General features: G+C 40.8%; 1 protein-coding gene across 3 annotated transcripts in view; it reads right to left on the reverse strand.

Annotated features, from left to right (window-relative positions):
* The window catches only part of CDYL2 (chromodomain Y like 2), a 79,935-nt gene extending 57,478 nt beyond the window's left edge, over positions 1 to 22,457 (reverse strand). Inside the window, exon 1 of one of the 3 annotated variants that reach the window (XM_033940117.1) lies at positions 22,131 to 22,457. Coding sequence is in view for 1 of the 3 variants with exons in the window: in XM_033940115.1 (XP_033796006.1) it covers positions 22,131 to 22,454 (324 nt within the window). In the remaining 2 variants the exon portion in view is untranslated. Of the gene's footprint in view, positions 1 to 21,900; positions 21,992 to 22,130 lie in introns of those variants that run through there. The other 2 variants (XM_033940115.1, XM_033940116.1) reach the window with 2 other exon arrangements.
* Between the last annotated feature and the right edge of the window lie 1,125 nt (positions 22,458 to 23,582).

A 23,582-nucleotide genomic window follows, 5' to 3' on the forward strand; every position in this document is an offset into this window, starting at 1 on the left:
TCTTTATTATATTAGATTAGTGATGCCAAATATTTGGGGGATACCTGAGTGTAAGGTTTTATACATCAAGGATAATATTTTAAATTGTATCCGCGAACAGACCGGTAGCCAATGTAACTGTTTTAGCAAGGGAGTTATATGATCATATTTTTGCACATTATTAAAAACTCTCACTGCCATATTTTGTAACACCTGAAGATGTTTTAATTGCATTTTGGGCAGACATGCATACATCACATTACAGTAATCTAATTTTGAGTTTATAAAAGTGTAGAAAAGTTTCAACAGTGATTCTTTATCAACCAGATTACGAATCGCTTTAAGGCTTCTTAGGGCTTTAAAGCCAAATTTAACCACAGCTGATAACTGTGTAGTGAATGGTAACCGGGAATCAATAATTATTCCCAGATAACGAAATGAATTGACTACCTGAATTTGTTTATTCCAAAATGTGAGAACCATCCATCCAAAGTCTTTGTAATGGCAGCAAATATTTGTAATTTTTGTATTGTGCTGCAGATCCATCGCTAAAGTGGTGCACATTTTTGATTCCAGGAAGAAATTGGTTCATAAAGGCAATTAAAGCTTTCAAAAAGGCATGAACTGCAACAGTGTCATGCTGCAGGCAGACCCTAATTATGCAGAGAGTCCTGAGCCAGAACTGAAGTAAAGAATAAAGGGGAACACACATGGACTATGAAAGAGAGAACAGAGTTGCAATGAATCACCAACAACTAAATGTTCATTTATATGAGCCATTTACAAGAGTATGTGAAAGAAGGATGTTGTAACCTGAGTTAGCATGGCAAGCCCAAGAAGCTTAGCTGCACCATGCAATTTCACACCTCTAGCTCATTTGCATATTGCACAATAGGATGCTAAAGATGTCCTTTTTTTTACCACTGCATGTATACACATGTGAAGAATGCATGCATTTGAGACCTAACTTCTGGCCAAAGCAAGGCTGGGACAAATATGAAACAGAATGGCTTTTGTAGCAAAACAGATGCGCTTTAAAGTGATATAAAAAAAATGGATGATGTACAGTTACATAGAAACATAGAAGATGACGGCAGATAAGGGCCATAGCCCATCAGGTCTGCCCACTCTACTGACCCACCCCCAAGTCTACTATCCTAGGGATCCCACTCCTGGTGACAGGTTCCCTTGGCTTAACCCTCTAAGGGATCCCACATGGGCATCCCATTTGCTCTTAAATTCTTGCACGCTGTTTACCTCGATCACCTGCACCGGGAGCTCGTTCCAAGGATCAACCACTCTCTCGGTGAAGAAATATTTCCTGGTGTCGCCATGAAATTTCCCGCCCCTGAGTTTGACCTAGACCAACTACTCTCGCCCACTACTTACGGAAAATTCAGAAAACGCCTAAAAACATACCTGTTCCAGAAATACCTAAACAATTGACCCGATCTCCCCCCTCTCCCCCTCCATAATCCACCTAAATTTACTGCACTGCCATAAATATAATATGTTATCTTCATCTTGTCGTAATTTTACGTTGCCATTTATTCCAAACAGGTCCTGTCGGAAATTACCTACCAAAATGTATATCTTATATTTTGCTCAGCAAATTGCATTTCTGTACTATTGCCTCTTAAGGTCTCTGCTCTCTGTATTTCCTCTGAATATCTGCATATTGTATTTCGCTGTATATCCAGCTCTCCTGTATGTCGCTGTGTATCCAGCTCTCCTTACTGTAAACCGCCTAGAAGTCGCAAGATTGTGGCGGTATAGAAGAATAAAGTTATTATTATTATTATTATTATTTGAGCGTATGCCCTCTTGTGGCTGAGGGTCCTTTGAGAAAGAGAATCTCTTCTTCCATCTCGATACGGCCGGTAATATACTTAAACGTCTCGATCATGTCTCCTCTCTCCCTACGTTCTTCGAGTGAGTACAGCCGCAAATTTTTCAGCCTTATATCTTTGCTTCCAATTGGCTGCAAAGCTTCATAATGCAAATCCTATGTGCATGTCATGTGCCATGACTGCTGGAATGGTTATGACTTGAATCGAAAGACAGGTCAGGAACAATGAAGGAGTCAAATTAGGCATTATATTTCTTTTCTTACATTTTTTGCCTACTTTGCTGGCTCATAACGGGGGAGGTAAATTAATGTTACATTTCAAACTTTGCACATTAAGTTAGTGGTAGGGGTTGTATTAATCCCCAAAATTTCAATTCTCTTGGAGGCTTTGTTGGGCTGTAGTGGATAGACAAAATAGTCATTTTAGGTTATGCAGAGCGCAGTACTTCGAAGGTGACCTACATTCGACAGCCTCTAGGTCTGAAAGCAATAAAAATCCAGCTGAAAAAATTTTACATGTTTCATTTGAGGCTATAGGGAACATCCACACAAAATTTTATTCAATTTGGAGGAGATTTTTAATATTGGACCACTTGACGTGGAATGGCATTTCCTGCTGCCACAGCACAGGGATGCAACTCCTTTTGCCTCCGACGGCCAATCGGTTGTGCCACGAGCAAAATGATGGGTGAAGCTAGGTGTAGCAATGGGTGGGGCAGGGTAGGCCGACCCTTAATCTCTTGTCAAGTAGGTTGGCCCCCTTGGCAGTTCTGTGATACTCTCCTAGAGGAACTTAGAGACCTCAAATATGTATAAGGGAAAGAGGATGGAATTTCATATGTTGCCTTTCTGTGGTCACAATCAAAGTGGTTTATTTTGTACCTGAGATAATGGAGGATTAAGAGACTTGTCCAGAGTCACAAGGAGCTTCAGTGGGAATTGAGCCTAGATCCTCTGGTTCAGGCCTCTGAACTAATCACTAGGCTACTCCTTCACTCTAGACTAACTTATTCTTTAGGCACCATACTCTTCCCACATTTTCCGAGTACCTTGAAAATATAGTACTGGTAGCCAGTACAGTTTTGTAGGAAGGGTATGATGTGGTCGATGCAGTTGGAGTGCTCTTGAGTATGCTCCACATAAACTTCCAAGGCCACAGTCCATTCTAACTCTGTTAACCTAAGCTGGAAGGTTTTAAAATTGCTTTGTTTATGCTGCCAATTTCAGTATTAAATCTGTGGCATGATTCTCAGCAAGCATTTCCTGGAAAACACGCAGCTCATCCTGCATTGCCGATTTGGCTTCATAAGACTCTCTCCTCACTGCCTTTTAAGGGGATCGTATGTTTGTCGTTTCATACCTTGTGCAAGCGTGAAGAAGGCTTTGGTTAGGGTCTATTGGAAGTCATATCTCTGATGGGTAGGAATTTAAATTTGCAATTCTTATCTTTAAAAAGTTATTTAGTACTTTTAGGGTTGATATTTAGAGATCTGACCAGGCTTATTAAAGAGGGGCACTTTCACACATCAGCTCATTAACATGCCCCTCCCCTCCCCTCAATTTAATTTTAAACATGTTTCCTGCTGATGCAATGAAACACTGTGAAGAAAAAAAAAATCCACAGACATAATTAGTTGAAAACAAAGTAAGTGCCATATTTTAGTTGAAGATAGATTATCAAGTTATCTAAGGAAAGCATCAGATTTTGCTTGAATAACAGCAGAAATTGATTTTCCTCTTGTTTCATCAATATCCTGCCTGCTTGAAATCAAGACATTGATAAATGTTCCTGTAGGCTCAAAAAAAGGGAGAAAGCTTTCAGTAAGGATTTCCCTCTAAGAAAATTACATTACATTACATAACATTTATTGATTTCTATTCTGCCTTAACCATACAGTTCTAGGTGGATAACAATAAGAAAATCAACCAGTCAATTCCAGTGAATTACAATTAAAAATATAATAAAACCATATATTAACAAATTCATAAATTAACATATTTCGTAAATAGTATTGTTTTAATTTTCTTCCAAAAGACTTTACAATGTGATATACTAAACCAGTGGTTCCCAAAGCTGTCCTGGGGGACCCCCAGCCAGTCAGGTTGTCAAGATATCCCTAATGAATATGCATGAGAGAGATTTGCATATACTGGAAGTGACAGGTATGCAAATCTCTCTCATGCATATTCATTAGGGATATCTTGAAAACCTGACTGGCTGGGGGTCCCCCAGGACAGCTTTGGGAACCACTGCACTAAACACTTATAAAATTAATAAGTAAAACTATAAGAACAGTTTCTTCCAATTTTGCTGCTTGAAAGGTCAATAGGGCTTCTAGCATCTTCTATCTTGTTTTATCCCTTAATTAATGGGAAAGTAAAAGGATTTTGAATTCTCCTAGATTTTACTACAGGCTCCTTTTACTAAGCTGCGTTAGCGTTTTTAGCGCACACAGCATTTTAGCGCACACTAAACCCGCGCTACACGGCTAAAACCAACGCCAGCTCAATGCTGGCGTCAGCGTCTCGTGCGCTACTCTGTGTATTAATGCCCTAACGCTGCTCAGTAAAAGGATCCCTATGTCTTTCAGAGCAAATCTTTCATTCAGATAGATTAGAGCAGGGGTGTCCAATGTCGGTCCTCGAGGGCCGCAATCCAGTCGGGTTTTCAGGATTTCCCCAATGAATATGCATTGAAAGCAGTGCATGCAAATAGATCTCATGCATATTCATTGGGGGAAATCCTGAAAACCCGACTGGACTGCGGCCCTCGAGGACCGACATTGGACACCCCTGGATTAGAGCAAAACCATACAGAACTTTATATAATAAAACAGTAAAACATAAATAAAATTTGAGCTTGTCCAGGAAGATAATGTTCCTTTGCATAAACAAAAGACACAAGATCATATTTGCTCAATGAAAAAAAAAATCAATCCTAAAGCTGCGTTTTGAATAGTCTGTAACTGTTTTTTCATTAATATTGGGCATGGTAGATAAAGCACAGTTACGTACCGTAACAGGTGTTATCCAGGGACGGCAGGCAGCTATTTTCACATAGGGGTGATGTCATCGACGATCGTCACCCATATGTGAGAATAGGCTGCCTGCTTGTCCTGGGATAAATAATCTAATATTCCCAAAGTAAAAGATTATGCTAAAAGATGAAACTGTGCTTCTTCAAAATATTTATGAATATTTCTCAATTTACACATTACCATGAATGATTTTTGAACGACTTTATTAATTTGATTTTGGAATGAACATCAATCTATCCCTAATATTTTCAAAGAGAGTACCAAAGGGTATTTTTTCAGAACTGACAAATCTAATCTAATCTAAACCTTAAGTTTATATACCGCATCATCTCCATGAGAATGGAGCTCGACACGGTTTACAAGAACTTAAAATAGTGGGTAGAGAAGAAGAAAAAGGATTACATGAACTGAATCTGGATTATGGTTAAGCATAAGCATTCAGGTCCCTGGTTTACAGAAAGGGGAAGGGAAAAGGAATAAGGAATGGGGACTTACATACTGCCTTTTAGTGGCTTTGGCATTTCAAAGCTGACATTCAAAGCGGTGGGCACTGAAGGATTAAGTGACTTGCCCAGGGTCACAAGGAGCAGCACCGGCATTGAGTCCTTGTGAGAATTAAAAGGCTTATGATGAGATGCTGAATGAATATCATAGCGAAGAAGGAATTTTATAAGAAAATTGAGTCAGTTAAAACAAATGTTAAATAATTATTTTTTTTTGTGGTGTATTGTTTGTTGGAAGGTAATATAAACATGGAAAATAGTTTTCTTCTTGAGATTTTACAGATAGAGTTCAAGAAAAAATTCACAATATTGTTTGTTCATTTGATTCAGTAGAATTACAACAAATTATTCATTTTGGTGGGAGTCCCTATGCTATGGGCTCCTTTTACGAAGTTGCGTTAGCGGTTTAACGCACGTAATAGTGCGTGCTAAACTGTCGGCCACGCTACCGCCTCCTCTTGAGCAGGTGGCAGTTTTTCGGCTAGCACGGGGGTTAGCACATGATAAAAAGTCGCGTGCGATAAAGCCGCTAACGCGGCTTCTTAAAAGGAGCCCTATGTCTTTAAAATGGAAAGGTTTATGGCCATTCAGATGGGAAATTACAAAAAATTTGTGGATGTTTGGGAACCATAAACTAAATACTGTAAAGACTGGTATTTTTTTGATGGGTAAATTATACACATCTAGGGAGGGGGGTATTATTTAGAATAATTTGGGGGTATATTAAGGTGTTTATAGATATTTACTTATTCTTTGATTAGCTGAGGGAGGGGTGGGGGAGATAATTTTCAGTCATCAAATCCCGTAAGTTATCGTGCTTTAATCTTAATTATTATATGTATGTGTATTAATTATTGTGCACAACTGTATTTATAAAAATTAAATAAAGTTAAAAAAAAAGAATTACCACAAAGAATTGAGACAAATAGAGGGGCATAATAAAAAAAAAAATGTCTAAGTCCCCTTTTGGCCTAAGGCCTTAAACGTTGAAAGTAGAAGTAGGGAAAATGTCCATTATCAAAAAAAAAAAAAACGTCCAAAAGGAGTTTAAAAAAAAAAAATAATGGCCTACCTCTACATTCAGCTGTTTAAATGCTCAGACCACCACTAAGTCTAAACTAACAACATATAATCAATCAGACCACAGCGCCAGTGTGGTTAGGAGAAGCCAAAGGGGGTGAAAAAGCTATAAAATAAACCCACCAGGATGTTTGAAAAAAACACCCAATTGGGCAGGAAAATCGAATCGAAAAACCAATCCAATAGGCTGAATCGAATCAAAATTTTTTTCCTGAATCGGGCAGCGCTAGTTTGCCCGATAAAGTCTAGTTTGCCTAGACTTTAGGACCTGGGATTGGGGAGAGATGGCATCCTCAGTACTTTATAATGCAAGTGAAACGAGGATTTGGTCAGACTTTTGAAGGGTCTGCAGAAGAAAAATATTGTATAGGCCTGGGACATGAGACAGCAGTAAACGGGAACTTTTCTTCCTTCTATTTTTGTGAATGGCAAGGCTGAGGATGTCAGAGAGTTCAATTAAAATATGTGCTATATAAGAAAATATAATAATGTGTTTTAGAAAGTTTATAAGCATTGCTGGCCTACCCGGTGAGGTGTTCCTAGTGGTGGTGGTGGTGGCAGCAGTGTGTCAATGTGTTGAGAGGAAGAGGTGGTCTGGGAAATTCTGCTAAGCAAACTCTGGGCCCATTTCCACCCCCCAGTTAGTCCACTCCATTCAATTGGTTCACACACTGAGTGGGTCTTTGGGTGTTGTGCCTGGGTAGTTGTTTTGGGATCTCTTCCAGTGGTTTGTCAGTATCTCCTTGTGGTCCTAGGAAGGAAACTTTGTTAACCTTAGCATTGACCTTCAGAATATGTTTGTAACAGCGCTGCTTGTGTGGCATTAGGATATGTAGTGATCGAAAGAAAAAAACCAGAACTTTGCACATTTTTGCACTGTATGGTGGGTGTATGAGGAGATTCACATTTCCTGCATAGCTAAGTCCTTGTGAAGTTACCTTGTTCTTTCTGTATTTGACATCTAGCAAGGTCTCTGTTTGGAAGGAAAGATCTAAGCTTAAAAATGAAGTGGCCAGAAGTTATGGTAAAAGCAGATAGCGTTGCTGGTTTTAAGAAAGGTTTGGACAAATTCCTGGAGGAAAAGTCCATAGTCTGTTATTAAGACATGGGGGAAGTGTCTGCTTGCCCTGGATCAGTAGCATGGAATGTTGCTACTCTTTGGGTTTTGACCAGGTACTAGTGACCTGGATTAGCTACCATGAGAATGGGCTACTGGGCATGATGGACCATTGGTCTGACCCAGTTAAGATATTCTTATGTTATGTTCTCATCTGTAGGGGCCTTTGTTTTACTTCTTATTTTAATGTATTTTTTTTCTGGAAACTTATCAGTGTTTTTTATAATGGGAACAAAAATGGAAGAGAATTAATGTATGTGGAATGAGGGGGTAACTAATTTATTCAGCTAAATAATTCAATTCACCTCAACCAGACATAGGAGAACTCACGCACCATTCACACACCCTCCAACCAAAAATGTCAAAAGAAAAAAAAGTGTTCGACAACCTCCTAACACTCGACCCTCAACTCTACAACCTATTGACCTCGACCACAGACTACAAAACCTTAAAAAAGAAATAAAAACCTTTATGTTCAAAAAACACATAAAACTGAACTAACACAATCAGAACTGTCCCAAGCATCACCTGCAACTACTCCATATGTACTTCTGATATCATGACAATTCAGACATAATTTATGTTATGTTTGGAATAATGGTTACATATATGAGGTTCAATAACAGAAAATTTTCACTGCCTGTTTCTATTCTGACCATTTATTCCGTTTCATGGTTATTACAAAAAATATTTTTTACATGGGTGGTGTCAAAAAATGATGGGCCCTTGGTGCTACATACCTTAGGTATGCCACTGAGCGTCAAAGCTGTTACCGCCGTGGCTGGCACTAAATATTAGGAGTCACATTAGACACCCACTTGACCATGATCAAACACACGAACTTGGTGCCAAAAAACTGCTTTTTTGCATTATGGAAATTAAAACCTATTAAAAAAGATTTTGACCCTCTATCTTTTAGGCTACTGGTTCAGTCATTGGTTCTATCCACATTGGACTACTGCAACATCATTTACGTGGGTATACCTAAAAAAAAACTGTGAGAAAATTAAGAATAGTGCAGAGCACGGCCGTCCGCTTAATATTTGGACTAAAGAAAAGCGAGCATGTTAGTCCCTACTACAAACTGCTACACTGGTTGCCAATGGAGGCACGGATAATGTTCAAGTTCTCTTGCTTTTGCTTTAAACTGAATGGCCCCTACCTACCTCTTACCACATTTCGAGCTACACATCCCCACTAGGACAACCAGAAATTGCAATCTTTTTGCCTATCCAAGGATCACTGATTGCAAATACAGGTCCTTTCTGGACAGAACTTTTAAGTTTCAAGCTAGTAAACAGCAGACCTGGCTAGGTAATTACATCAACGGAGCCAGGTTGACCTATGGCGCATTTCGGAAAGAAATTAAGACAGCACCGTTTGATAGATTTATCTCCTAATCAGACAACATTTTTAAACTACTAGCTGATGCCCCGGCGTTGCACGGGTATTTAATTATAGCAATAACACTGTAAATGGATTCAAATAAAGATACTTTATAGTGGTGAATGAAATTATTTTTTTACAGCTTAATAAAAAGTACAATATTCAAATTATAATGTGAAATATTTGACAAAATGAATACAATACAACTAACGCAAAACGTGATTATAAACAACATTTTTAGTTTCACCTCCTGGAGCAAGAACATATAAATTCTTGGGTGAACCCACCCTTGAGCAAGCAACATAGAGTTGTGGGCTGCGAGACCCCCAGAACATATCACCCCAGGTAGTGAGGGATCAGCATACCAAGTTTCGTTCAAATCGGTCAAGCCGTTTTTGAATTACTGTGAGAATGGCAGCTTTTTACATTTTTTCCATTGACATGAATGGGTGAAATCTGAATTTCTGTTTGTAGCTCCGCCCACGTGTGCAGGTGGGCTGCGAGACCCCCAGAACATATCACCCCAGGTAGTGAGGGATCTGCATACCAAGTTTCGTTCAAATCGGTCAAGCCGTTTTTGAATTACAGTGAGAATGGCAGCTTTTTACATTTTTTCCATTGACATGAATGGGTGAAATCTGATTTTCTGTTTGTAGCTCCGCCCACGTGTGCAGGTGGGCCGCGAGACCCCCAGAACATATCACCCCAGGTAGTGAGGGATCTGCATACCAAGTTTCGTTCAAATCGGACAAGCCGTTTTTGCGTGATCGCGGCACATACACACATACATACCTCCGATTTTATATATATAGATTAACACCATGCTGATAACTTTGAGAAATATGTGTATTTTTACTAATTGTATTCTGTAATTCTCTAACTGTTCTGTGACATCTTCGCTATTTGTATTCGCTGATTGTCCAGCTCTCTTCAACGTAAACTGCCTAGAAGTCGCAAGATTGTGGCGGTATAGAAAATATAAAGCTATTATTAAAAACTGCATTACTGTTTTGTAAAAAAAAGGGGAGGGGAGTGTAAACTCAGGAATATGAAATATGTCTCTTTTGAAATAAGATGCAAATGGAAAATCATGAAAAGAAATGATTCATGGACTCTAATGTGGATATATACATAGTTAGCAGAAAGCATTTGCTCATTTTGTAAGTTGATGGAATAGGATATTCCCTCAAAGAGAAGTTGATTATCTATGATTTTAAGTATTAAAATTATTATTTTGCATTCTGTATGTTTCATTGTCAGACCCTATGTGTATTGAGACTTAATAAGTGGTTCTGAACAGGGAGCACAGACCTCCCGTGAGGATAGGAATCTTTTTAAAGAAATTAACCACTGGATCCTGTAAATAGGTCACCCACAGTCAGGGGTACAAATTTTGTGCATATATCAGATCTATGCATAAACTAATTAGCCAATTAGTCACAATCCACTATTGGGCAGTGACCATGCCACTATTCACAGCATAATTAAAGTGCACATTGTTTTTAAATTCACTCTGCATCTTTTCCAGCATTTCTAAAATTAATCAACATCCTTATATAAAGTTACATTAGAATACAGACAACCGTATGCCTAAATTACAATACAATACAAAATGAAATAATCCGCATATACCGTAAAGTTCAATGCAGAGAACAAGATAGAAGAAAACTGATCACACATTGGGAATTATTAAATAAATAAATAAAACCAATAGCCTCAAACAAGTAGGGGTAGACTATCGGCCTCTTTTACAAAGGCGCACTAGCGGCTGCGCCGACGGCCCCGAAGCCCATAGAAATTTAAAGGGCTTTGGGGCTGTTGCCGCGCAACTATGTAAAAGAGGGCATATGTGTTTATTTTTATTTTTTTATAAATCTTTATTAATTTTTAAATGTTAACAGTGCCATACAATGAATTTAAACATAAACACTACACAGAAGGCACTTTAAATACACAAATAATTCAAAAAACAATCATTTTCTGCCCCCTCCCCATAATTAATAGAAGTACATAATTAATTTCAATAATATAGATAATATACATTCCCCTCCCCCCCACCCACCCACCCTGGATGTGTAAGGAAGTCAAATAAAAGGAAAGGTACATGACAGTTCTTGTGACTCAATAAATGCAGTCAATGGGCTCCAAACCATTTTGAATGTTTTACTATATCCCAAACATTCCGCGTTCATTCTTTCATACTTGTAACTGGATCATAGGTTTGCCCACTAGAAAGTGTAATTCAGTTGATCATAACTCTTCCAGTTACGTGTAACCATCTGGACGGCTATTCCCGTCATTATCGAGAAAAGCCGGCTTTTATGTTGATCCAAAGAAGGTTTAATATGTAATAGAGTACCACAAAATATGGTTCATAAGTCATTGGTACAACACTGATTTGTCCCCAAATTGACTTCCAAAAATTAAGTATCAATGGACAATAGAAACATAGAAACATAGAAATAGACGGCAGATAAGGGCCACGGCCCATCCAGTCTGCCCACCGCAATGACCCTTTCCCACCTAACTCAGTGAATAGATCCCACGTATCTATCCCATTTGGCCTTAAAATCAGGCACGCTGCTGGCCTCAGTGACCTGAAGTGGAAGATTATTCCAGCGATCAACCACTCTCTCAGTGAAAAAGAATTTCCTGGTGTCACTGTGCAGTTTCCCTCCCCTGATTTTCCACGGGTGCCCCCTGGTTGCCGTGGGACCCATGAGAAGGAAGATATCTTCTTCCACTTCGATGCGACCCGTGAGATACTTGAACGTCTCGATCATGTCTCCCCTCTCTCTGCGTTCCTCGAGTGAGTAGAGCTGTAACTTATCCAGCCTTTCCTCGTAAGGGAGATCCTTGAGACCCGCGATCATCCGGGTTGCCATTCTCTGCACCGACTCTAGTCTCAGCACATCTTTTCGGTAATGCGGCCTCCAAAATTGCACACAGTACTCCAGGTGTGGTCTCACCATGGATCTATACAATGGCATAATGACTTCAGGCTTACGGCTGACGAAACCCCTGCGTATGCAACCTATGATTTGCCTTGCTTTGGAGGAAGCTTGCTCCACTTGACTGGCAGCCTTCATGTCCTCACTGACGATCACCCCCAGGTCACGCTCTGCTTCAGTTCTTGTTAGGATCTCGCCATTTAGGGTGTAAGTCTTGCATGGATTATGGCTGCCTAGGTGCATGACTTTGCATTTTTTGGCATTGAAGCTGAGTTGCCAGGACCTAGACCAGCGCTCCAGTAGTAGTAGGTCGTGCATCATGTTGTCGGGCATTGAGTTTTTGTCTGTTGTACTCTTGGCCACTACATTGCTTAGTTTGGCGTCATCAGCGAATAATGTTATTTTACCTCGGAGACCTCGGAGAACAACAGATAATCCAGCATCCCTATATTAACATGACAATGCCAGCATCTATTAGACTTAGAACTGTCTATCTTTTGTAAACGAACTGGGGTCCCAAAAATCCTATGCAACAAGAAAAACCAAGCCATATGTGTTTATTCACCAGAAAGTATTGGAAGGTTTATGTCGTTGCTGTTACTGTATTTGTTCTTTCAAAATAAACAGTCTCAAACAATTATATATCAAGACTTGAACACTTCTTAAAAAGAAAGGCATTTTTAAGGATATGATCCCATTTCTCTTATAGCAAAAGGAACTGAATTCCAAATATGCTCTGATTGATAAGACAGAGAAGAATAAAAAAGCCTTTTTTTTTAGTAGAACAATTTTGGATTGGGAAAAAAGATGAAAAGATTTTTCTTTTTTTTTTTTAAACTCTTTATTCGTTTTTGAAATCAAGTACATAGTGTAAACAGTTGAACAATCAAGTAATATAACATATTGCACTTTATTCCAACAAATAATTTAAAGCTGTTTAAACGAAGAGAAGGGGCAGGAGAGTAGCTGGCGCCTCGCGGCGCTCCGAGGTGCCCTCCTTCGGCAGAACTTGACGAGATGTTGCGGCGGTTGCAGGAAGCAGCCCTTTGAGAGCACCGGAAGGGGGCGAGACCAGGGTTGTCTCTCCAGGGCTAGAGACTACCTTAAGCCCCGACTCGAGAGCTCCACCTCCATGTCCCCGGTTAGCCAGTTCTCCAGGGGTGGAGGAAACCTCGGAGATGGGGGGAAGTACTTCCCCATGAGGCAGCAGGGTCATCATGGGAGACTGAAGAGGCAGTACTCTCAGACCAGGGAGTAGCTGCAGAAGAAGCTGGGGTAGGACAAGCAACCGGAGGTGAAGGATTCCAGCCAGAACCTAACCGGAGGAACTTTTCTTCTTAGAAACATAGAAAAATGACAGCAGAAAAGGGCCAAAGCCCATCAAGTCTGCCCACTCTAGTGACCCTTCTCCTTGATTTTGCTCACCACCCCCTGCCTTTACATCATTAGAGATCCCACATGAATATCCCATTTATTTTTGAAATCTGCCACGCTGTTAGCCTCAATCACCTGCCGTGGGAGTTCATTCCATTGATCGACCACCCTCTTGGTGAAGAAATACTTTCTGGAGTCACCATGAAATTTCCCTCCCCTGATTTTCAGCGGATGCCCTCTGGTGGACGAAGGTCCCATAAGATGGAAGATATCCTCTTCCACCTCGATACGACCCGTGATATATTTAAATGTCTCAATCATGTCCCCTCTCTTTCTTTGTTCTTCAAGTGAGTACAGCTGCAATTTATTCAGCCTTACTTCATACGGAAGATCCTTGAGCCCCGAGACCATCCTGGTGGCCATCCGCTGAACTGCCTCAATTCTCAGCACATCTTTCCGGTAATGTGGTCTCCAGAATTGAACACAATATTCCAAATGAGGTCTTCTGACGGTGAGCATTTTTACACCCAGCAAAGTTTTCCTATTTTTGAAAATCCAGCGCAAGTGACTTTAGATTCACTATAGGATTTGATTGCAAACTTTACTATGACTATTAGTCCCAATTTCCAATATATTGAGGGGAAACTGATCCAACATTCCAGAGAGCTGAAAGATTTGTCTGCGGATGTGACTGTTTCAAAGGCTACAATTCAAAAGCTTGATCAAGAAATTTCTATGACTAAACAAGTACAAGAGTCCCTAATTAAAGACAATATTAACTTAATGAAGAAATTGGAGACACTTGAAAATAATTCCCGGAATAACAATTTGAGATTAATTAATTTCCCTAGATTGACTTCGGTTACTCCTAGGGAAATGCTTAGGAGATACTTGATAGAAACTTTGCAAGTTTCAGAAGAAACTTTACCACCATTTCTTCAAGTGTATTACTTGCCAAATAAAGAAGGGGCCCAAACGCAAGTTAAAGCATCGAACCAAGCATTACTGAATGTTTCTGAATTGTTAGAAACTTCAGACAGAGAAACAGTTGTACCTTCTACAATGATTTTGACCGTAGCTCTCGCCATAGATAAAAACATGGTTATTGAGACTTTTCTTTAAAAATAGACAGAAAGAATTCCTTGGTTGCAAAATGCAAATGTTTCCTGACTTCTCCAGAGAAACTCAAAAGCGACGTAGAGAATTTTTGTTGTTGAAATCTGGAGTCACTTCACTTGAGACATCCTTGCAAGTGTATTATTTGCTACCGTTCACTTAAATATGTTTTCTTTGAACCACAACAGTTAACAGCTTTTCTGGCTATGTCTCAACTGGATAAAGAGAAATCAACAGCTCCATAATTATATATCTGCCCATTTCTCAGTGTTGTCTGTATTTTATCTTCTAATAATTTCTTTTGCTCGCTTTAATGTAATCTTGGATCCACATTTTGAGGACTTGAGTTGAGTTGGTTGAAAGAATTTCCTGTATTTATTTTTTCTTTTATTTGGATTGAAAATGATTTATATATATGGGTCATATTTATGGGTCATATTCATATATATGGGTCATATTTTTACCAACTTACTTTCTGTACAAGTGATTACTTGGTATGTCATTTGAAAAATTAATAAAATAATTAAGAATTAAAGCTGTTTAAAAAAAACCCTCCCGCCCTAACCCGCCCCTCCTGGATGTGTATAACAATCTTTCACGAATCAAAGGGAAATATTGTTCATAGTTCACAATCATATCTTACAATACTTTGTTAACGGGCCCCAAATTTCCTTGAATTTGCTATGGTGTCCCCTCTGTAAAGAGTTAGGGCTCCTTTTACGAAGGTGCGCTAGTGTTTTTAGCGCACGCTAGCCGAAAAACTACCGCCTGCTTAAAAGGAGGCGGTAGTGGCTAGCACGCGCTAATCTTGTGCGTGCGCTAAAAACGCTAGCGCACCTTTTAAAAGGAGCTCTTAATGTTTTCAAACTTATAAATCTGGCATAAGGATTCCCACCAGAAACTATAATTTAAGTTATCCCAACTTTTCATTATCAGCTGCACGGCTGATCTACAGGTCAATTCTCCAAGGACAGTACAATGCAGCCTAAATCGGATGGTGCCAAATTAGACAATATTCTATATACTAAAGTATATATTTTGAATTTAACTCTCGGGCCCAGCAATTGTCCCTTTGTATTCCCTTCCTCCTTCCTTCCTGTGTCCTAAGTTAGTGCCTCCTTCCTTCCTATGTCCCAGGTTCGGGCACCCTCCCCCTCATTGTCTTCTAGCCTTTGTCCCACCCCCTTCCTCCCTCCCCCAAAGCTGCGTTGAAGCCTGCCTGCCCCCAAGCCGACCCGCTGCCGATTCCTCCTCCTCCTAGGATTTAAGGGTAAACTAGATCTTTAAGAGTGGCATAGAGAGATACGGGTAAAAGTAAATTAGAAGCACATCTCCCTTGAGAAGCATACAGTGAAATTGGGACTAAAACTATGCTAGGGTACACCTGGCGGGGCCTCCGCATGTGCGGATCACCGGACTTGATGGACCCAGGGTCTGATCCGGAGATGGCAATTCTTATGTTCTTATTTTTGGAAGCCAGTGCAACGATCTCAAAAGTGGAGTAATTCTGTCAAAAGAATGAGCAGGAAAAAAAAAAAAAAAATTAACCTGGCAGCGGTATTTTGTATCATCTGCAATCTTCCTTCATCAGTACTTTAGGACTTCTGATAGTGAATGAAGGCTCTGGATTACTAACGAAAAATCTTGAACATTCAATAATACATTTCTGATTCTATGCAATTTTCTTATGAGTAGAAGAGATTTTTTTTTTTTCAAATATTTATTGAAATTTTAAAATTGTTACAATATAAAAGATTCATAAACAGGAACACAAGGAGATTTTTAATTAAAGATGAAATCTACACTTCTGAGGTAAGTCGACTACACTTCCCCCTCCCCATTCGCGGTTTCAGTAATCGTGATTTCACATATTCGCGATTTTTGGGGGAGGGGGAAAAAAGAAAAAAAAAAACCCATCGTTAAGTCTTCCCCCCAGCATCCCGGCCTTACCTGGTGGTCTGGCGGGTTTTCGGGGCAGGAGCGAACTTCCTATGCTCCTGCCCCCGTGCAAATCGCCAATAGGAAATAGCTATAGGGAGTTCCCGTCGTCGTCTCGAGAGACTAAGGGAACTCACAACAACCATTTCCTAATGGAGATCTGCACGGGGCAGGAGCGTAGGAAGATCGCTCCTGCCCCGAAAGCCCACTAGACCACCAGGTAAGGCCGGGAAGGCGGGGGTGGGTCAGAGCCGGATATTCATGGTTTTTCGCCATTCGCGGTCCGGCTCTGCCCCTATCCCCCACAAATCCGGAGGGAGAAGTGTATTAAGCAATGCTCCTAAAACTTTTGAAATTCAGGGCTCCTTTTACGAAGGTGCGCTAGGGTTTTTAGCGCACGCACAAAATTACCGCACGCTATAGCGTGCGGTAGCCGAAAATCTAACGCCTCCTAAAAAGGAGGCGGTAGTGGCTAGCGCACTCGGGAATTTAATGCGTGCTATTGCGCGCGTCAAGGCCCTAGCGCACCTTTGTAAAAGGAGCCCTCAGTTTTAAATTTTAAACCATCCCGCTGAAGAAGAGAATCATTTCAAATCCGATCTACTTGACCAACCATTTAAAATTTGGCGCTTTTTTTTTCCAACTTTTATTTAATTTAGGGGTCCTTTTACTAAGCTGCGATAGCGTTTTCAGTGCATGCAGATTTTTAGCACGTGCTAAACCCGCGCTACGTGTCTAGAACTAACGCCAGCTCAATGCTGGCGTTAACGTCTAGTGCGCATGGCAATTTAGTGTGCGCTAAAATCGCTATCGCAGCTTAGTAAAAGGAGCCCTTAGTAGAAGGACCTCTTATTTATTTATTTTAGTATTTATAGATCTCCTATCCGTTTCTCAAGTTGTTGCATTCAGTTTGCAATGCAACATAGTCTCAGCAGATGTTTTATAGGATGGTAATAGAATTATATCATCTACATACGAGAAAGCCCTGTAACTAACTGATGAGAGCATGTAGACCAGCAAATTAGTAAGACCAGTAAACATAGTAGCAGATAAAGGGGACCCTTTTTGACCAATGATAAGTGAACTTATTACTAGTTCTCAGCTTTTGCTGTCACGTTAAGTTCCACGAGGCCTTTTCCCTCCACTATTTATGCTTATATGTATGTTTCTACCCTAATAGAAGAGGATAGAGTTGTGAGGTTTATATTGATCCTTGAGGGACCCCGTATAAAGGCTTCCAAGGAGATGAAAAAGTTTTGAAACTTTACCACGTATGACTGCTGACATAAAAAAAACAATGAAACCATTTCAAAACGTTGCCCTCTATAACAATAGAACTTAGAATAGACATTGTAAGACGATGGTCAACCAGGTTCAAAGCACATGATAGATCCAACTGTACTAGTACAGCTTTTTGACCTCTCCCTAAAAAAGATTGTCCCTCAGTCAATATAGCCTCAACTATAGATTCCATACTGTGATATTTTTGAAATCCCAATTGCAAAGAATGTAAAATATCAAATCTTTCTTATTAAGTTGAGAAGTCACCAGTCCCTCCATAAATTTAGTAAACAATGCTATGGATGCACTAGGTCTGTAATTAAGAAACCATATGAGCTCCTAAAGAAGAGTTTTCCACAAGGATAATTTCCCCCATTTTGTGGGAATCTTCTAGCCTTAAGCTGGACATTCAACCATTGCTTCAATAAACAAAGAAAGAATTCAGTCTAGTAGACAGTATGATATACTATAATTAAAAAAAAGAATTCTCAATTTTGTCTCATCAACGGGATCAAAATTACTGTATATACTCGATTATCAACCTAGATTTTAGGGCAAAACAATTACCCAGAAATGGGGACCTTGGTTTATATTTGAGTCCTCCCCCTCTCAGACCCATTGAAGGTCTCTCCCAGGGGCCCACCTTAAGCCCTGCTGGTCCAGTAGTGAGCCAGGGCGAGAGCGATCCTCCTATGCTCCTGTCCCATGCAGTCTCACTACTCAAAATATCTTGAAGAGCAGTAGTACATTTTAATGTTATATTTATCCTACGTATGTATGTTGTAAACCACTTAGATTTGTAGATTTACATTATATAAGAATTTTTTAAATAAAATAAATAAGAGTGTCCATAGTAACCTTGCGAGACTGCTGCAAGTTCTATTTACATTGGAGCCAACCTTTTTTCCCCCTTCTTTGGGGGGAAAAAGGTTAACTCGGTTTATATTCACATATGGTAGTCCAAAGCCTATTGCCAAGGCACCTTAACTTATTATATTTCCTAAATTAATCTGAAGTTTGTGTATTCAACTTTATTTGAGCTCTAATTGTAGTAACCTTGTTCTGAAGGGGAAAAAAGGCAAGATTATCTGCTGAGGGTAGAACTATTAGATTGAGTTATATCTGAAACTTCTTTGAAGTGATATACTTACTTAAAAAGTTTTGCTTGACTTTTTTTTTTATAATTGAAATTTTATTGAAATTTTACAAATACAAAAGTATAAGAATAAAACAAAACAATAAGCTGCAGATACCAAAATATACATAATAATATGCAAAATATAATATAGTTAATATACAAAGTAAAGTTAATTGGGATTTACATGAGTCCTTACATATTCATCAAGAGGGGTCCAAATTTTTGTGAATCTGGCTATGTTATTTTGTTTGAATGTTATTCTTTCCTCATACTTTCTGATGACACAAAGGTGATTCCACCATTCATAAAAATTAAGCCTAGAGTTGGTCTTTCCAATTGGAAACAATATGATGGATAGCTAAGGCAATCGTGAAATCAAATTTTTTTTATATAACGGTGGTATTGATATATCTGGATTAGAGGAACGCAAGATGATTGATTTATATGACATGGCAACTCATTAATATTCATGTTTAAAATTGAGCAGATTTTGGACCAAATGTCTGACCAGTAAACTTGTAAGTTTTCCTTGAATTAATAAATCTTTACTGATCAATTGAGAATAAGCTTTCTTCTTATTTCTAGTTTACATAAGTGCTAGGAACTAACCTATAATGTACATGCCAACATCACTTAGCATGCATGAGGTGACATGGGCATGGGTGAGTCATAGATGCTTCTCTGAGATACACACATGTAAACATAGAATACTTCAGGGCATAAGTAGCCGCCATCGGTTACAACTACCATTGACTTGGCATTACTGTTGGTGCCTAATATTAGGCGGGTTAATTCCAATTTACGCAAGTATTCCATAAATTAATCTTGGTGCCAAGAAAGCTGATACAGGATTGGCACTAAGCAAATGGCATTAGGTTACCTAGGCGCCAACATAAAGAATTGCTACCAAAGGGAATGCCATGGATGAGCTACTTTTAAATAATACCATCATGGGCAAATATCTTCATAAAGGCAGTTAAATCCCAATAAATAAATTCTGTTTAACATGCTGATGACTGGAGAGCACATCAAGTTTCAAGTTTATTAAATTTTTGATTAAACGCAAATCATAATTTCTAAGCGTTTTACAAAATTGTTTTTTTAAAAAGAGGAGACGAAAATAACAGATATCTACTTAACACATGACTGACAGGAACAATCGGGAAAAGTTGGGAGAACTACAATTTACCGGTAAGTTACAGTATACTGAATTACTTGAACATGAAAAAGTACTCTCACCCTCTCTATTTACCGTTCACGCTCTCTTGCAACGGTCTCAGGAAACCAAGGTACATCTCCCAGTTTGACGTGGTCTACGCCTAGATTTTTTTTTTTTTACCTAGCCATGTGCAAACAGCATAAAGGCTACAAGTTTTCATGAGGTTAATGTCATTTCAGATAACTTATAGCGGAGAATCTTTGTATTGTCATGTGAGGGCTGCACCACTGCATATCAACAGCTCAGCTGCTTGGCAAACATCCATTGGGTCTAAAATGGATGTTTCCAAAGAACTTAAAGAATAAGGAAGTCCTCTTCTTCTTGGCAAACATCCATTAGCAGCAATTTGGAGGCGACAAACAGTGGATCCTTTTGCCTAATAAAATATGCCCAAATTAGAAAATGGGAAAATAGGTAATAAATATGTGGGCAAACATTAGCTAATACAAATACAAAAAAATACCACACTTTCTATACGAAAACGTGAATATTCAAACTAAATACAAGAAAGTGCTCAGAACCAATGAAATGGTAATAAAAAAAGATCACGCCGGGGTTTTACCCCTAGAGAAAATCTTCACTTGTTCAATCATCGCTCTTTGCGTATTGTACTATATTGATAACTATTCCCACTACTTAAAAAGCCATAAACATTCAAAAAGTGTTTAATGTACTCATTTTGGGCGTCTAATTGTTCCAGGTTCTGACGCGTTTCGCCAGACCAGGCTTCCTCAGAGAACCCACACAGACGTCTCAAAACGATTGTGATCTGATGTTCTTTCCTACTTGCGTTGAACAAGAGAAGATTTTCTCTAGGGGTAAAACCCCGGCGTGATCTTTTTTATTACCATTTCATTGGTTCCGAGCACTTTTTTGGGCTCAGTTTGAATATTCACGTTTTCGTATAGAAAGTGTGGCATTTTTTGTATCTGTAATGAAATAGACCACCAGGTGCAAGTCCTTTTATTTTAAATGGCCGGTAATCACAGCACAAAGGTCATGATATGTGCTTTAACACCATTTATCAGTAAAGATTCTATGTACAGTCATAGAAATCAGCTTGTACAAATTTTGGGGAGTGCTAAACCCGATGGAAATTACCGGTACCTCTCCCTGCCTGGCTACAATCGGTGAGTTTGGTCAATATTGGGGGGAGGGGTGCTAGAGTCGGCTCCTACAGGTGCAGTATATGGTATAATCAGTGTGTCTTTAATTTCTACTGTCCATGCACCTGTTGTGAATCACCTGGTCACATCCCATTTCATTCTCATCCAGAAGAAGTTTTCCTCCATTTCCCTTCAACGCCCAAACCCCACCATGCTCACTTTAGCCGTTTTCACACATAAAACGGTTCAAACGGTACCACCTGGAATTCATTTGTCGGTACAACAAGGAGTGCCCTAGACGTCCCGGGGGGGGGGGGGGGGGGGGCAACAGTTATAGCTTCACCTGAAAACCTCTTCCCAGGGACAATAGGGCGCGATCTTTCTGATCTGCAGGTATCATTTCCGAAAATGCATCGTTACAATTTGATACTGTTATGACTCCCCCCCCCCGCCCTGTTAACAAGTAGAGGTGCAGAAGGGGAATAAAAGCCCTCTCCCCGGGCACGTTCATGTCGAGCGGTGGCCGAAACCTGTCACAGCCACCCCCCCCCCCCCCCAAAGCCCAAGCTGCGTCGCCTCGACCATTGGGCAAACTTTAGGGGGGGGGGGGAGCGCGAGGCGATGACCAGCGAGGTCAGAAGCGGCAACAGCGCCAAGTTTGACAGTCGGGCTCGCCGAGCACGACCCGCACCCCCGAGGCACGTTCGACCAGCCCCCGCAGGGCAGCGACAACCGTTCCCCCCCCCTCCCCGGAATTCCTCCGCCCACAGCAGCGTCTTTGCACCCAGATCTGCTAAGTGAGCGCGGCGGGCAGCGACTTTTTACCTGGACTTTCTGCACTCGGGCAAAAGGGGGCGGGGGGGGGAGAGGGTCACCCCCCCCCAGCCCTTCAGGCCTCGAGCTCAAGCCACCCTAAAGTAGACGGAAAGAGAGAGAGGGAGGCGTCAGCGCCCCCCCCCCATCCACGGAGCTCTCTCCATTTCCTGCATTGGGCGGGAGCGACGGGCTCTGCGCTCAGCCCCCCCCCCCTCTCCACCTCCCCCCCCACCCTGTACCTCGTAAAGGTCCCCCGAAGCCATGCTGGGTGGCGGAACTCGGGGCTCGCTCGCCCTCTCGCCGTCCTGAGCGTTCGCAGAATGACAGGGCTCTGGGGCTGGTTCTTTTCGCTCGCTGTGCGCAGAATCAGAGGCGCGAGAGGCGGCTGCTGGCGTAACCAGCTCCGGAGCGGCGGCGGCGGCGAAGAAGAAGAAGGAGCCGCCGGGGAGAGAGGGCGCCCCTCGCACGGAGTCCGGCCGATCCGCTCCGGATCCTCCTCCTCCGCCTCCCCCGGGGGCCGCCTCAGTCGAGAGGGCGCCTCTTTTTTTTTGAACCCCGAGCATGAGTTTTGCACGGAAGAGAGAGTCGGGGGGCGAAGGAGGCGGAGCCGCAGTTTTGGGGAAAGACAGAAGGGGTTAAATCCAAGGAAAGCCCCCCCCCCCACCCCTGCTTTTTACTGTTCAGAAATCTTTCTTTTTCTGAGGTGCGCCATCGAAGTCGCCTCTGATGCTGTCTCGTGCTGGGGGGGCTTCGTGAGTGGCTGTTGGCACGTGCTGAGAGGCGGGAAAGGGCCCAGGTCCCGCATATGTCCATGTTGCTTGCCCTTGGAGTCGGACCTTGCTTGGGAGAAATTCATTCTGGACATATCCACTAGGATACCTCTTATTCCACCTCTATCCTGAAGCTTTTGCTTTTTCCTCCCACATTTTTCTTTTTTGGGGGGGAGAGGGTAGCATAAAGTCTGGGGTTATTGGACTGGTGCTGTGTCTGCCTGGCTGCCTTCTACCTATTTCTTTTCTTTTTTTGTTTAGAAAGGCTTTGGAAGGGGGTAAGGAAAGCCCCAGGAGGCTCGAACATGAGCAATATTCGTGGAAGGGCATATTGATGGCATGTTCGGTTCTTTGCAGTTTTCAAGGAGTTTGCAGTGACATGGAATATATATTCCCTAAGTATGGGAAGAGAACATAAGAGTAGCTCAGGGGTAGAGAACATGTGGCTTTAAGGCCACATGTGACTTTCTAGGTCCTTAAGTGCGGCCTTTTAACTGAACCCAAATTTAACAGATCCTTTTATTTTTATTTGGGTTTATATATATATATATATATATTTTAATGGACATATTTAAAATGTCAAAGAATAAAATAAGTTTCAATGAAATAATCCTCCCAGATTGACTGGCACAATTAGAACATTAGTAAGCCATAAGGGCCAAATTGACGGCTGCTACGCTCATGGTTTAGTTCTATCTTCCCCTGACTGACTAGTGCCACTACCGCACAAGGCTGGTTGGTGAGAGTTTATGTGGGTCGAGTACACCAGTCTGTATCATTCCGTTTATTGGTTCAATCTTCCATTCTAAGTCTGCTTGATTACTCTAATATCATTTACTTGGGAACTTTAAAGAAAACCCTTCAACGACTTCAACTTATTCAAAACTCGGCTGTTAGATTGATCTTTGGTTTGAAAAAAAA

The sequence above is a fragment of the Geotrypetes seraphini genome, chromosome 4 (genome assembly GCF_902459505.1).
Source record: "Geotrypetes seraphini chromosome 4, aGeoSer1.1, whole genome shotgun sequence".
Taxonomy (NCBI): Eukaryota; Metazoa; Chordata; class Amphibia; order Gymnophiona; family Dermophiidae; genus Geotrypetes; species Geotrypetes seraphini.